Source organism: Pan paniscus, chromosome 21 (assembly GCF_029289425.2).
Source record: "Pan paniscus chromosome 21, NHGRI_mPanPan1-v2.0_pri, whole genome shotgun sequence".
NCBI lineage: Eukaryota > Metazoa > Chordata > Mammalia > Primates > Hominidae > Pan > Pan paniscus.
In genome coordinates, this window is record NC_073270.2 from 59,958,523 (window position 1) to 59,974,928 (window position 16,406).

Here is a 16,406-nt window from a genome sequence, read left to right on the forward strand (position 1 = left end):
CCCACCATACAATTACATTTCCTCAAAATTCCTGCTCTGCTGTTCCTCAGCTTTCAACTCAGCCATTTCTCAATAAAGCTTTGAAAAAGTCAGAATTCTTTCTCTCTTTCTCTCTCTCTCCCTCCCCCAGTTTGGCCTCACCAAGTTCTAAAACATGCCCAGATCTGGCCCCTGCCTTGCACCCCAGCCTCGCTCCATGCTGCTCTGTCCTTTCTACCATGTCTCACCAGGCTCTTTCCCTCTCAGCCCTCCACCCCTGGGGTCCACTTTCATCTCCTCTCCCCATGCTGAGGCCTCCCATTTTCTCTTAGCTTAGAGGCCAGCTCCAGAGCTGGCCCCCACCCCTCCCCTCTGTGCTCTGCCTCAGCACCTCATTTATCTCCTTCATGCACTTGGTACCATTTGTGACAATTTTGCCCTTTATTTCTGTCTCCCTCTCCACCATTTGTTTCTTGCAGTGCTTTTACATTGAGCTCTGGAATAAACAGATATCACTGATGGAGCATCTCCTATGTGCCAGACCCGGTGCTAAGATTTAACCCTGGAAAAACATCTTTATTCAACAAATACTTTTTTGAGCACATATGAGCTACACACTGGAAAGTCCCAATACTAAGGGCCTGGAGAGCTCAGAATAGGCAGGAGAACAGGTGATGCCCGTGGCGGGCTAGGTGGTTCGGTGGGGAGGGCACAGGGTGCTATAAGGTCTCATTCCCCTCATTTAACCAAAGAGGAAATTGGGACTTTGAGAAAGGAGGCGGCTTGTCAGGGGCAGTTCTCAAGCTGTGGCCCTGAACCTCGGGGGTCCCTGAGACCTTTTCAGGGATCCATGAGGGCCTCCCTTTCCCAACTACATGATTTGTATGAGGCTGGGGTTTTTCATACCTACAATTAGGCAACTAAACAGTGTATTTGGAGAGACTGAATGCAGAAGTAGACATGAGAATGTAACCTTCCATTAAGCCTGATATTAAAGAGATCAGTGAAAATGTAAAACGATGACAATCTTCTCAATTTGTTTTTGTCTTAGAAAATATAGTTATTTTTAAAGTGTGATTTTTATTACCATGGAATGGAGTTTTATATTATTTTAAATGAATTAATAAATACATTTTAAAAATTCTGCTTTAATTTCTAATACAGCAAATATCGATAAATAACCCACATAAACAAAAGTTCTTTGGAGTCCTCAGTAATTTCCAGGAGTATAAAGAGGTCCTAAGGCAAAAAAAAAAAAAAAAAAAAATTACTAATTGGGAGACACAAGTGTCAGAATATACAGTAATTGTTCAGTAATATTGCTGTAAATTAATTAATAGGATTGCCTAGTCACAACAGCAAAGGCATGGAATCAACCCAGATGCCCATCAGCGGTGGATAGGATAAAGAAAATGTGGTCCATATACACCATGGAATACTATGCAGCCATAAAAAAGAACAAAAGTCATGTCCTTTGCAGCAACATGGATGCAGCTGGACATCATTATCCTAAGTGAATTAACACAGAAACAGAAAACCAACCACTCATGTTCCCACTTATGAGTGACAGCTAAACACTGGGTACTCATGGACATAAAGATGGGAACAATAAATGCTACGGATTCCAAAAACGGGGAAGGAGGCAGGGGAAAGGGGTTGAAAAATTACCTGTGGGGTACTATGTTCACTACTTGGGCAACGGGATCATTAGAAACCCAAACCTTAGCACCATGCAGTATATCCATGTAATAAACCTGCACACATACCCCCCGAATCTAAATTAAAAAAAATTACATTAAAAGATAGGAGTACCTCCTTTACACCACCTGAATTATCATGGCACATAAATCTCACACCCTATTTGCCGAGGCCATTCGTTCCTAGCTGTTTTACAGGTAGGTTAGCTTTCTCAATGCAAGTCTGTGGGACGGATGGAGAAAAATTCCCCGAGCCCTTTGATCCTGCCCCAGCTGGGCCCCGCCGCGCTGAGCCTTGGGCGCGCCCCCTGCTGCCCGCGGCCGGAGCCGTTCGCCACACCCCCGTGTTTATGTCGGTCCACGGGGGTTGCCTGTCCCTTTAATTGGCATGTACCAAGTCCTTCCAGGTCACATTTCCTCCCTACGTCCCAGCCGTTTGGACTCACTGGCCAAAAGTCCAAGAGGACGGAATGTGGAGACAGTGTTGTATTTTTGCGGGGAGTTCTAGGCCGACCGGGAGCGAGAGAACGCTCGGGGGCGAAGCGCGCCATTGCGGCCCTCCCCGCCGCCTGCCGTAGTCCAGTCCCAAGATGGCGGCCACCATGAAGAAGGCGGTGAGTGGGGCGCTCGGGGCTCTGGATGCTCGGGCGGCGCCGGATCTCGGCCGCTGGGGCCCGGGCGCGGGATGCTGGGGGTGCGCAGCTCCGAAGCCCGGCGTGGGACCCGAGGCCGAGGCCGAGGCCCTGAGAGCGGTCCCGCGGCAAGGCCTGCTCGCGCCTGGCGCCCTGAGCGTTTTCCTAGGCACCTGGCCAGCCGAGGCGGGGCGCCGGGGCTGGGGCCGGGAGCCTCGGAGGACGCAGGTCCGCCTCCCGTGATGCCGAGGGTGCCCCCGGGGAGTCTGAGGAACCTGCAGCCCCGGCCTCGCCCCTGAGGTGTGGGAAGCCGAAGGTCCCGTTGAGTGTGGTTGGCCTTGACTCGGGCGTTGCACCGGCATGATCGCATTAGCCTCACTGGTTATGGGTAGCTGCTGCTGGGAGCGTGGTTACGGGTGAGGAAACTGAGGCCCAGAGATGGGGAGTCACCTGCCCGAGGTTACGCAGCTCATAACGGGGACAGCAGGTTCCTGCATCCCCAGATTATCAGGCCCCAGAGCCCCTTGTGTCCAACCTGGAGCTGCCCATTTCCACGCTTGATGCCCCTGAGTCCTTCAGGCTAAAACCAGTATTTATTGAGAATGGAAGATGTGCCGGGCCCAGCAGCCGGCCGTTTATCTGTTATCCTCCCCGCAACTCAGCAAGTGCAATGGGTTCCTCCCCACTTTGCAGGTAGAGAAACTTAGACACAGAGCAGTTAGAGGCCCTAAAGTGACTCAGCTAGTAAGAAGCAGAGCTGGAGTTCAAACTCAGGTTTGTTTTTGTTTTTCTCAAAGCACACCTGTGTAACCACTAAGCCGGCTAAACTTCCATGCGGGGTTTTTAATCCCGTGAGCCTTCCCAGACGTGTAAAGATAGTCAGATAGAAGAAAAAGAAAATTGGAGAGGGGGAAGGAAATAACGGCTGATAATTTGGGGAGCTTTACAGTGTGCTAGGTACAGCTGTAAGTTGTTTTGCGTGTATTGTTTATTTTATGTTCTTTGCGGGAGATACTGTTTTTATCCTTATTTAACAATGAGAAAACAGGCACGGAGGCAAAGCTAGCATTTAAACACAGGCATTCTGACTCCGGAGTCTGTGTTTTAAACTGCTATAGGGGGTCTTTGATGAGAATCTCTTGGCTGGAGGGATTTGCGTTCATTCCACTTCCACATTAGAACTTCCTTTGCTTTGCCCCTATCCAGTACCACATAGTCTATGCCATCTGTGCCTGGTGTAGGGTGACCCATTGCCCCCTTTTATATGAAATTGAGGGACTGCCCAAAATGGGAAAGCCCCAGCCAACTCAGGATGTGTTGCTCACCCTACTATTCTGCCATCCAAAAATTCTTACTGTGTCCCAGAGTAGGGTCTAGGGCCATGGTGATTCAAAAAAGTATGAAACTTTGTGAGATTCACTTCACCTCTAGTTTGTTAAATTGGGCCCTCTGGTGTTAGGTATGGCCTTTAATTCCTTGGAAGATACTAGTTGTGGTTCACTCCGTTTTATAGGTATGGAAACTGAAGTGCAGAGAGGTGAAGTAAATGGTAGAAGAGGAAATAGCAGAAGAATGATTTGAACCTTGGATTTTGATTGCAAAATTTCTAATTACCAACTTTTTTTTCCTTTCATTGATTCAGTAAATTTTTGGGGGCACGTAATATGGCGTAGTCTCAGTTTTAAGTGGAGACAACTGTGGTGACCAGTGAGGAAGCTCTTCTCCCCTTAATCTCATAGCCCCAAAGAACGTATGTTCCAGGGCAGAGCAGGCATTACTCAGATAGTCAGACAGAAAACTAGTTTCTCTGATGAGAACTGTGAAGGAAAAGTGCTTATGAAATGAGGGCCAAAATGAGGTCTGTTTTGAGATCAGAGAAGACTTTCCTGGGAAAGTGCCATTTAAGTTGAGATCTGTGAGATTATGTAAGGAAAGGAAGGGAGAGTTGGATAGGGAGCGAAGCATTCTAGAGAGGAGTATCTGCAGAGACTCTGAGTGCATTTAATACAAGGAAGGCCCGATGGCAGATAATCAGGGGAAGAGAGTTTGAGCCATGATGGGAAAAGAACTTATAGAGGGGTAGGTGGTGGCCAAAATATAAAGGAGCTTCTTTAACTTTGGAGGCTTTAAGAGTCACATGATAGATGCAGTGTTCTCCTGTAGATGTTTCCAGTGTTAGGAACAATTCCCGATAGATCAGCTTGCATGTACACTTTTCCCCTTTGCCCTCACTAGGAGAAAACATACGTGTATGCCAGTGAGTGAGAGTGAAACAGAGATAGCCCTTTGAGTTTAATTAAAAGCAAATCGTACAATCTGGAGTACTTCACGTTTGTAACACATCCTATCTCTCAACTGGTCATGACTTTGCTGGGGAGAGTGTTTAGATGAGATGATTCAGTCCTCTCCTCTCTAGAGTTCTGCCTTCTAAGATCCAGTTCTTGACCATAAGGAGATCTGCACTTTAATTTCTGTTCATTATCCTATATACAAATGTCCTTTCCTCAGAGAGGCTACCTTTGACCTTTATCTAAAGAAGCCTCCTTCACTCCCCAGGCCCCCAAAACTTTCTACTCCTAAGCTGTTTTATTTTCATCATCACGTTTGTCACCATTGAACATTATCTCATTCATCTTGTTTTTTGCTCTCTTCCTCCACCAGGATGTATGCTTGCCATTTGTGTTCATGAAAGTGGGATAGTGGCTCTCTTGTCACAGTGCATGGCATATAGGAAACAGTAATTGTTAAATAAACTACTGCATGGATGAAAGTTGAATACAAAAATTAGCTGGGCATGATGGCGTGCGCCTATAATCCCAGCTACTCGGGAGGCTGAGGCACGAGAATCGCTTGAACCCGGGAGGCAGAGGTCGCAGTGAGCCAAGATCACACCACTGCACTCCAGCCTGGCGATAGAGCAAGACTTGTCTCAAAAACAAAAAAACAAACAAAGAAAGTTGAATACAAATACAAAGCAAAAGTTTACATCATACAGACTTGGTAGATATGTTTTTAAAAGTAAAAATAAAAGGCTGAAATTGGCCAGAATTTATTTCTAGGGACCCAGCTGTCAGTGCAGACTCCGTGCAATACCTAGACTTGGCGTGAGGCATGACTGAGTATGGTTCAGTTTCCTCCTCTAATCCCGTAAGATATTAGTTCTCAAGAAAAGAGCCCAGGGAATTTTAATTTTTACTTTGGATCCCGAGCAGGCATATTTCTCTTTGGCCTAGCAGAATTTCTTTCTAGATCTGGATCTGTTCTTTGTAATGATTTTTGATAAACAATATTCAGGATGTAAAATGCTTAGCTATCATTTGACTGACTCCATCATCAGGCTTTCTCCTACATGTTCATTTTATCAACCCTATAAGGTAGGAACTAGCTTCTGCATTTTACAGATGAGAAACCTGAGGTGGTTCCAAAGAATTGGGTAATTTGCCCAAGGTTCCTGTTTGCTTGGATTGGATTGCAGCCTGACTCTTCCCACCACTCTGTGTGCTGCCTCAGATACTATAGGATATGAGTTCTTCCTAGAGTTCTTCTGACTTTGAGAGTAGCTACAGCTGGTTTCCCTGAAGGCAGGAGTTCCTAACCTTTTGGGGTTGTGGATCCCTTTGAGAATCTGGTGAAAGCTATGAAGACCTTCCAGAAGGATGCACATACTATACATGCCATTTTGCATACAGTCTCCGGGTATATCGACCTGTCAATGTCCATTGACCACCCCCGCCCCCCAGTTAAGAATTACCCACTTCTGGCTGGGCGTGGTGGCTCATGCCTGTAATCCCAGCACTTTGGGAGGCCGAGGCTGGTGGATCACCTGAGGTTAGGAGTTCAAGACCAGCCTGGCCAACATGGTGAAACCCCTTCTCTGCTAAAAATACGAAAATTAGCCGGAGATGGTGGCATGTGCATGTAATCTCAGCGACTTGGGAGGCTGAGGCAGGAGAATGGCTTGAACCCAGGAAGTGGAGGTTGCAGTGAGCCAAGATCATGCTACTGCACTTCAGTCTGGGCGACAGAGTGAGACTCTGTCTCACACACACACACACAAAAAAAAAAAAAAAAAAAAAAAATTACCCACTTCTTGCCAAAATGCAGCTTCAAGAAATGTAGGAATGTTCTAGGACAGTGAGACTAAAACAGAAGCCTCTGTTAGCCATCAAAGGCACTGACATCTTACTGTCTGCTGTAAATGGCACTCCACTGGGCGGCATGCAGTATATTTGACTCACACATCAACTTTAGCCCTTATCCCCAGTGGGAAAACCACTGTAAAGATCTGGATACCAGGGGCCACATGTGTGCTGATGCCTGTGGTTTGGTGGGGCTACAACAGGAAATTCCTGCTTTGGAAAGACAGAAAGCAGATAGCCAAATTCTCTCTACCACATTTTGGAAACTATGTGTTTGAGTCTGATCAAGCATGATTTAGATTCAAATTCAGAAACCATGTATTAGCCTTAGTTATGTGCCAGGCAGTCCTGCACTGGATCCGTTCATGTAAATGGCTCTGTTGAGCCCTCACCAAGACAGATACATCTATAAATGCCTGTTGGGGGTTCAGTATTTAAACAAAATGGCATATACTCTTCAGGCAAACAGGAACTCTTCAGAATTCTCTGCTGTCTATTTGCGTAGGGAATTGACAGTTCTCACTTAGGCAAAATGACTTGTGTGCCAAGATATAGACTTTGGTTTCTTGAGTGTAGCTCAGTGTTCCCCAACTTCCATATTCATCAAAATTATGCATACGGTTGAACACTCAAAGCTAGACATAGTGTGATGTAAAGGATTTTTTCAGGCTATCTTCTGGGTTGTTGAGGTGGGGCATAATGCATGTGAAATTGTTTCTTGGAATGAGAGCCTAACAAAGGGGAGGACTGTGTTATATTCCGACCACTGAGCTCTGTATTGCTTGACACTGCCTTTCAACCTCTGAGAAATAAAAGTTCACATACCTTAAGTCGATGGTCATGAGAGACCAGGTCAGGGATGGAGTGTGAATGTTGTGAGCTCATTACTGCTATTGCAAAAGAGCCAAAAGTAGTGCTTCAGTATGAACTATTTTTATACACACACAAATATCTTTTCTTCTTTAAACTAGAATCAGGTGCTCTGGTTTTCATTTTATAAATGGAAGGGAAACCCTAAGGAGAGTCTGGTTTTATGTTTTAGCTTTATTTTTTAAAAATATATGGTACCTCCTTGAGAATCTGATGAAAGCAGACATCCTGCTGCCTCTTCCAGATGTGCCTAAGCCTGTGTACACACTCACACACACACACATGCACACTCACAGAGACGCACGTTCACATTCAGTTACCGAGAACTCATGGACCTGTCTGACCTCTGAAGCCAGTCTGCCTGGGTTGAAATCAAGCTCCACCACCTACTGGCTGTGTGGCTTTGGCCACATTATATAAAGTGTGCCTCAGTTTCTCAATCTGTAAAATAGTGCTGGTGATCCTCCCTAATAAGATGGATTGCAGGATTAGCAGAGATAATAAAGTACTTAGGAAGTTTTGGCACGTAGTAAATTCAATCAGTGTTAGCTATTTTTTTATTATTTCATTGGTACTTTATGTTATCCAAGTACTCTTTATTTGCAAATTTGTAAATTTAATCACATTAAATATTAAGTTTTAAATACTAAACATTCAATTTTCATCATTTTTTAGTAAAGTAGACCTTATTAAGACATTTAAACAGGTCCTACATTATAAACATAATTTTTGCTGTGAATGGAATAGAGCCACTGAAATGTACAGTGACCCTTTAGCCAGTAAGCTCGTGCAAGTTTTAGCTCTAAGAAAAAAAAAAAACACTACTGTGAGACATTTACCAATATATTTGACCATGTAACTTTTTGTTCCCTGGGTCATCTTAATGAAAGAATGCTCCAACTTGAGAAATTCTGCTCTGTGCCAAAAGTTGGCTTTTTTTCTTTCCTTTTAAAAGGACTTACTAACTGTTCTTTATGTTTGCAATATTTTTATAGCTTAGGAATTATTTTATGGAGTACCAGAAAAGGTTATAGATTTACAAACAAACCTTAAGCTTGTGGAGCAAAAAATAAGGCATTTGTTATGTTCTGTACTTCTTGTGATTCTTGACTATATGAGTGCAAATGGCTTATTGAGTTATTGTTGAGAAATATAAAAAGCTAACTGATAACTTCTCCATTAAAATTTTACAAAAACTTAAACACTTCTTTCAGGCTGCAGAAGATGTCAATGTTACTTTTGAAGATCAACAAAAGATAAACAAATTTGCACGGAATACAAGTAGAATCACAGAGCTGAAGGAAGAAATAGAAGTAAAAAAGGTACTGAAAATAATTATTAGAAGAATAAAATTTTTTTATACTATAGCTACTAAAACTGAACTCAGTTAACAAGTGAATATATATTTCTCTGGGCTGTTTGTTGCAGATGAATGACGCGATCCACTCTAGTTAAGCAGAAAGTCATTTTTTTTTTAAGGGATATGCGATAACTTACAGAGTTGTTGAGGAGCTTGAGTCTAGACCGAGGTTCCAGGAACAAGCCTCGGAGAACTTGGCTGGCGGTGGAACAGCTGTTGCCTCCACTGATCCCAGAGTCAGCTGTCTTCCCAATGAGGAAGCCACCCTTGCAGACTTAGGAACACCAAGCTGCTGCTGCCAGTGCCACCTACCCCAGTAAACCTGGGGCCTGTGTCCAGCCGTCCCCCTTGAGTTGAAATCCAGCTCAAATGCATTTGATTGGTGGAATTGAAGTTATTATCACTTATGCATGCTGGCAGAACTTTCGTTACCAGCATGATTTACTTACACCCTATCAGCAAGCAAGGCTGAGAAATGTAGGTTGGTTTTTTTGGTTTTGTTTTTGTAGGAAGGCAGAATTCACAAAGTCAAAAATTGTTAAAATAGAAGAAATTTTGAGTGACCATGTGCCTGCTGTCCACCACAGGGCGCTTATTGTCCAGAGGACAAAGCTTTAGGTAGCTCTAAGTGCTTGCTTGTGAAATGTCCTCTAAAAAGTTACAAATTAAGGTCTTATTCTAATGTGGTAATAATACCTTTGTGAGAGGGTCCCTCAGAGAGTTGCTGTCCCCAAATTACAATTGGCCTTTAGCTTCTATCAGAGAACTTTGAGTACATTTTCTTTGCCATTTTGCATTTATAGAAACAACTCCAAAACCTAGAAGATGCTTGTGATGACATCATGCTTGCAGATGATGACTGCTTAATGATACCTTATCAAATTGGTGATGTCTTCATTAGCCATTCTCAAGAAGAAACGCAAGAAATGTTAGAAGAAGCAAAGGTATGTTCAAGGTTAATTCTGAAATTAGAATTTATATCACTATAAAGAACATGTAATTATAGATGTAGGGAAATAGTGGATGCTAGCTATAGCTAATATTTACTGCCTTGTTATGTCCCAGGCATGCTCTGAATGCTTTGCCAGCAGGATTTTGTTGAATCCTAACAATGACCTGTTATCCCAATTTAGGGACAAAGAATAGAGGCTTAGAGCGGTTATGGGATTTATTCAAAGTGACACATAGACAGTGGTCTTCTGACTCCAGAACCTTGCTCAAAACTAAAAGTATTTAGAAGGTATAGCATATATTGAAGCAGAAAAGAAAAATCCCCTGTAATTCTGCTACGCAGAGGTAACCATTCATAGTGAACATTTTCCTGTATTTCTTTTATGTTCTGTCTGCCTCTCTCCATGTAGTTTGCTTCCCAGTTGGGACAATTAATGTTCCAGGAGGAGCACTTTTGCTGGTTTCATTGAATGTTTGTTTGTCCAGCAGATACTCATTGGAAGCCTGCTCTGAGCCTGGCACACAGGCCTTTAAAAACATCGTTTTTGAAGACTGTTTAATATCATGTTGATGGTTATCAATTGGGGTCACAGGTCTTATTGTTAGCATTAATTTGTTTCCAATATTTTGCTGTAGTAATGTTACTGTGAGCATTCTTCTACATAAATCTTTGTTCACATTTAGAAAATTGTTTTGAGGAAATAATTAGAGAAGTATAATTACTGGGTCAGTCAGCATATGAGTTCTCTGATAATATCTGAGACATTTGATACATGGTATGAAATTTTCAGTTCACATGCCTTCTTACTATTTGGGAGGGACAGCCACGTGGTTTGTCTATGAGAAGCTGATGGCAATTAAACCTTTCCTAATGCTTTTGCTAATTAACCTGATTGCTTAAAATGATAGTCTGTCTTCAAATGTCATAAAAAGCAAAACTTTGTATGAATGAAACCCACATTTAGTAAGTCTTCAGAAGAACTATCACTCCTGGGTCTTTCCATGCAGAAATCTTATATGTCTCCCTTATGTTTAAATCTTTTCTTCTTGGTCAAATTTTGTGATTTTTGTTCTTTTTATTTGTTTAACCATTTAAAAAATATTTTTATTGGAAGTGTTCCCAGATAGCTTATGGTTTTTGTGGCTATTGTGAATCCCCTGCCCCATACACAGATAGCTACTGAACTTTTATTTTATTTATTTATTTATTTATTTATTTATTTATTTTTCGAGATGGAGTCTTGCCCTGTCGCCCAGGCTGGAGTGCAATGGCGCAATCTCGGCTCACTGCAACGTCTGCCTCCTGGGTTCAAACAATTCTCCTGCCTCAGCCTCCTGAGTAGCTGGGATTACAGGCACCCACCACCACGCCCAGCTAATTTTTGTACTTTTGGTAGAGACAGGGTTTCACCATGTTGGGCAGACTGGTCTCGAGCTCCTGACCTCGTGCTCGTGATCCACCTGCCTCAGCCTCCCAAAGTGCTGGGATTACAGGCGTGAGCCACCACACCTGGCTGAACCTTTATTTTTTTTACTCATTCTAGAATTCTAGAATGAATGGAGTGCTTACTCTGTATCAGGTTCTGCCATGTACTAGGGATAATTGGGGACAACAAAACCTGCCTGGCCCCTGCCTGCATGGAGCATATAGTCTAGATGGAAAGAAAGAAAAGTAAACAAAACTGATAATGAGTAGAAAGTGATATGAGGATAGAGGTGGCTTTAAGAACACAGGAAGAAGAATCTACACTAGTCTGGACATCAAGGGTCAGGGAAGGGCTCCCAGGGAAAGTGATGGGATAACAGCTGAGGAATAAGTGGCTATTAGCCAGAAAGGGGCGGCGTGGGGGGGGGGGGGGTTTCTAGTCGTGAGAAGCAACATGTGTGAACGGCCATAGGATGACGGTGGTGCAAACATAGACCTGCAAGAAGATGTATTTGCTGGAGATTTGGGAGCACCTGAAATTGTGGCCACATCTTGGAGAACTCCAGTCAGTTGAGTTGAAGAAATTGTACTTTGTCTTAGCAGGGGTCAGCAAACTTTCTGTGAAGGGCCAGAAGTAAATATGTTAGGTTTTGTGGGCTGCACAGCCTCTGCCATAATTACTATGAAAGCAAGATGAGTGAATCTGCATGGCTGTCTTCCAATAAAACTTGACAAAAACAAGCTTCAGGCTAGATTGGGCCTGTGGGCTATAGTTTGCCCACTCCCGTCCCAGAGCAAAGAGGAGCCTTCAGAGATTTTTGGAAAAGAGAGAGATGATTGGACTTGCAATATTAAAATAACTTTCTAGTGTCTTATTTTACTTATTAACCAGGTTTTCTCGGTATAGAAATTTAGAATTTATCCCTTTCTAGTAGCCATATGTCTTATTTTTATTTCTTGTTTTGTAACAGTGATTCTCAAACTTAGCATGTGTGAAAATCACAGTCACCACAGGGCTTGTTAAAAATTCAGATTGCTGGGCCCAACCCAAAGACGTTCTTTCAGGTGGGCTGAGGTAGGGCCCCAGAGTGTGTATTTCTAACAAGTTCCCAGGTGATTTTGTCCCTGACACTGGTCTCGGGGCCACCGTTTGAGAACCATTGGCTAGATTTCTAAAACAGCAACACTGTCAATATTAGATATTCTTTGGTTTCTAATGTTAGTGGGTATTTGGTTTGTGCGATTTCATATTTTTTTGTCATGTTTAGAAAAAAAATTGTTTTGATCCTAGCCAGGAAGGAACTTAATGGCTTTTTTCTTTTTTTTTTTAAACAAAGAGTATATGTTAAAATTTATTTAATCTATTAATGAGGGAAGCATTAACATTACAAAACTGGTTTTAGAATTGAAGAGGCTAAGTATCTATAGATAGGTAGGTAGAAAGAATTGTCCTTTGGAATTGTATTTTCTTTTTTTAATTATAAATTGACAATTTATAATTGTATAAATTTATGGTGTAAAATGGGATGCTATAATTTATTAATACAATATGGAATAATTAAATCAAGGTAGTTAACATGTCTGTCACCTCAAATACTTAGAAAATATCTGAGTTTTCACTGGGCAAAGCTGCTCTTTCTTACAAATGAGGCACTTTTTACCACTCTTTTCCAAAGTTTAGCTCCAGAGGCCTCAAAGTTAGTGAAAATTTCTGCCAGATTTGGATCTTAAGTTGTTCTTCTTAATTATTGGTGGTTGGTGGTGTGAGTTTCTATCATTTCCTGTAGTCTCATAGTTATTTTTGTTGTTGGAAAAAGCTGGGTTAGAAGCCAGCAGGCCCAGGATAAACTATTTATAGAAGTCTTTGTATTTGGTTCTTTGTTAGGAAATAATTTAGAAATTAATTTTTTTCTATTTTTTAGATCAGCAGAAACTGAGAAAACAAACTTGATTTATTCTGTGATAAGCAGATATGGACCATGAATTAAAAATGCCCACATTCAGACATTTAGATCTAATTATCAGTGTTACTTAGCTGCCTGTCCAAGTTTAGAAGGTTCTTGACCTAAAATTCTTCCCAAATATTATTTCAGACACAGATGCTCAGAAATCATCCTATTGAATAGAATTAATTAAAAATTTTTTTTTTCCAGAAAAATTTGCAAGAAGAAATTGACGCCTTAGAATCCAGAGTGGAATCAATTCAGCGGGTGTTAGCAGATTTGAAAGTTCAGTTGTATGCAAAATTTGGGAGCAACATAAACCTTGAAGCTGATGAAAGTTAAACATTTTATAATACTTTTTTTATTTGTTTAATAAACTTGAATATTGTTTAAAATGATAATTTTCCTTCTTCAAATGACATGGAAAGCAAAACTTTCTTTTTTTAAAATTTTCATTTATTTAATGGAAACTTGCCTATTTTCACATGTCTGCTTATTTATTTTATATTTTTAAAAGAAGACAGTATTCACCTATGTATTTTGCATAACGATTATATCAAGTCTAGGGGCTTCATGTCATGTTATTAAAATCAGTTAAGCAATCTTTTATGTTTCTATATTAGAATATTTGTTGTTGCAATTTTCACATAAGAAAATTTAACAGTTGTGTCATGTTGTTTCTGTCTGATTTTAATTGCTGTCTAATGACGGGGAAAGCACGACAAAAAGATGTACAATCCTGCATCCTTGCTTATTTCACAACTAAAGCTTTGTCATAGACTTCAAAATATATATGTATATATTTTATTTAAATATATGTTACATATTATATTTAAACATACATATTTAACATTTTTTACATATCTATCAATATCAGAGATTTGGGTAAAAGAATGGGTAATGTTTAAACATGTGGAGGCATGTGGAGCTTTATACAAACAGGGCAGAACCACAGAAGAACGTTTTAGAAACCAAGAGATGTGCAGAAAGAAATGTTTAGTGTTTTTTCGTTTTAAATTTTAGATTTTATTTTAGTGCTTTGTAATTAATTGGGGTTTATATTGATAAAGATGTGGAAGTTAAACAGCTATGTATGTAAAAGTAAGGCTTATTTCTTAAATAAAGGATGCATTTCTTCCCACTCCCCCACAAAAGACAAACATTTTGGGATTTGGGAGACCTAAATGTATTAACTTTCCAGCAGATGGCACTGATGTGCCAAATGTGAATGGAAGGATCCTAACACAACAATGAGATTGTTAGGATTAAATATACATAATTTTAGAGGAAATATTTTTAATTTTTAAGGCTAAACTGCATATGTATTTTTTGGTTCAATGTTTATAAACATGAATTCAGGCTTAAAGATAGATGATTATATAATTTCTAAAATTCTTAATACTATAAAGGCAGTTTTTTCTTTTTTTCTTTTTTTTTTGAGATGGCATCTCACTCTGTTGTCTAGGCTGGAGTGCAGTGGTGCGATCTCGGCTCACTGCAGCCTCCACTTCCTGGGTTCAAGCGATTCTGCCACCTTAGCTTCCAGAGTAGCTGGGATTACAGGGACTTGCCACCACTCCCAAATAATTGTATTTTTAGTAGAGACATGGTTTCACCATGTTGGCCAGGATGGTCTCCATCTCTTGATCTTGTGATCTGCCCGCCTCGGCTTCCCAAAGTGCTGGGATTACAGGCGAGCCACTGTGCCCGGCCAAAGGCAAATTTTTAAATTGCTGCAAAAATCTTCCCAAATAGTGATATTCCAGTTCTGGAAAATGACTCTTACCAAAAAAATGCAAGGATTTTTTTTCTTGCATCCATTTGGTTAATGTTCAGTTAGAGGATTGAGGCTGGGGAGGTAGTCAATCAAGTTGCAGCAGGAAATAAGATCAGAATAATTTGAGGAAACTCTCACGAAAGTTAACAATGGTGCCGGGTGACCACTAGGGTCCTTTTGGACCCTCAAAGGCCAGGGGAGAGAGCAACTGCCCACTTCACTCCCTGACCAGGGAAAGTTGCTTTTCACTGGGGAACACAGCCAGCCTGTGTCATACCTGCAGTGGTAGAGCCAGGGGACTAGACATCCTGACCTCATTCTCCCTCCAAAATCCACCTGTGTCCCACCATTGGCCAAACCCAACCAGAATCCGGAGGTGGTCCATAGAAGTCAGTCGCCTGCAGGGCCTGGGAGGGTTGGGGAATGGATAGGTCTGGGGATCCCCCAATGGAAGATCTAGCATAGGAGGGCGACTAAAGTTTAGCCCTTTAGAAATGTTAACAACGAACACTTGCCTGACATGGGCCAAGAGACTGAACTATGTAATTCACTGGGACTTCAAATTCTGTCCTGCGTATTATCAAGAAAACCTAATACAAAAACCCAAATATCTAACATCAGTGGGATGGAAGGGTGTGATGTTGCTAACTTCGTTTTCTTAACTTACCTGTGACATTTTAGAACATTACAAATATTTGATTCCCATTTTAAGTTCATTTCTAAAGCCTTTGCTTATTTTTGTGAATAGTAACTTCCCTGGGCTAGCTGAAGACTGGCGAACAGCACGCGGTGCATCTGAAGGGAAAGGAAGAAATGTCAGCTTCAGCCAGTAGTTGCGACAGAGGGAAGTTTTGATCTGGATTGGTCACTAACTTCTTTTTTTTTTTTAAGCGGGAATCTTGATTTGCATGTGCAATCACTCTTTTTAGACTGGGCCACTATTTGTTTTTTAAAGCAGTGCAGGCTACACAACAGATAATTGCACAACAAATCTGGCCCTGAGACTGCCAGGTTGCAAAGTCAGGTGCATAATATGATACGTCATGTGCAGGCTTTTCACAGGAAGTGGTAGTAGAAGTCTTCTGAGCAGCTATGCTTTGCTGCTGACTGTAATGTTTCATTATCTCTCACATCCATTCATTTCTTTCCATCTCCACAACTACTGTGATCCTTGTCCAAGCCTTGTGAGCTCTAGTCAAAAGCATGCCTAAGTAAGGGAGCAAGGGGTTGGAAAAGCCATTTGAGATAGGGTTTCGACAGGGGGTCTCTAAAGGGTTTTGAATAGAAAGGTAATTTACTTGACTGGAGCAGTACTTTTTAATAATTTGGCAGTTGTTAGGTGGGCTTTACTGCAGAAAGATGGAGGTAGAAATACTGGATGTTATTGTACCTTTTCTGGTGAGCCGAATCAGTTGGCTGAAGAAAAGATACACCAGGACTTAGAGAAGGGGTGAAATGAACAAATGTTGTCAATGATTGGAGAAACGAAGGTGAAGCTAGAAGGAGAAACCCAAAGAGAAGTTGGTTTTGAGCACAGGCCAGTACAGCTTGCAACAGGTTTTCTTTGGCTCCTATAGTTTAACAAAGAAAAAAAAAAACCCTGAATTTGTTGCCACAATCAAATCCAGAGAT

At 41.5% G+C, this 16,406-nt stretch overlaps 1 protein-coding gene across 2 annotated transcripts; it reads left to right on the plus strand.

Moving 5' to 3' along the window:
* Positions 1–1,994: 1,994 nt before the first annotated feature.
* Positions 1,995–13,669, plus strand: PFDN4 (prefoldin subunit 4). 2 transcript variants are annotated; one of them, XM_003827519.5, is made up of 4 exons: positions 1,995–2,290; positions 8,532–8,639; positions 9,481–9,621; positions 13,208–13,669. In XM_003827519.5, the coding sequence occupies exons 1-4, from the start codon at positions 2,267–2,269 to the stop codon at positions 13,337–13,339; spliced, it is 405 nt and encodes a 134-aa protein (XP_003827567.1). In that variant the 5' UTR covers positions 1,995–2,266; the 3' UTR covers positions 13,340–13,669. The 2 variants fall into 2 exon arrangements, with proteins under 2 accessions (XP_003827567.1, XP_054960532.1); XM_055104557.2 differs by lacking the exon at positions 1,995–2,290 and adding an exon at positions 2,903–3,082.
* Positions 13,670–16,406: the final 2,737 nt, after the last annotated feature.

Bases quoted from the DNA above. Each gene is read 5' to 3' on its own strand.
- PFDN4 (XM_055104557.2), top strand. From the start codon at position 2,918: ATGTGCCGGGCCCAGCAGCCGGCCGTTTATCTGTTATCCTCCCCGCAA. The intron at 3,083-8,531 runs GTTTGTTTTTGT...CACTTCTTTCAG, and splicing joins GAGCTGGAGTTCAAACTCAG to GCTGCAGAAGATGTCAATGT. The intron at 8,640-9,480 runs GTACTGAAAATA...TTGCATTTATAG, and splicing joins AAGAAATAGAAGTAAAAAAG to AAACAACTCCAAAACCTAGA.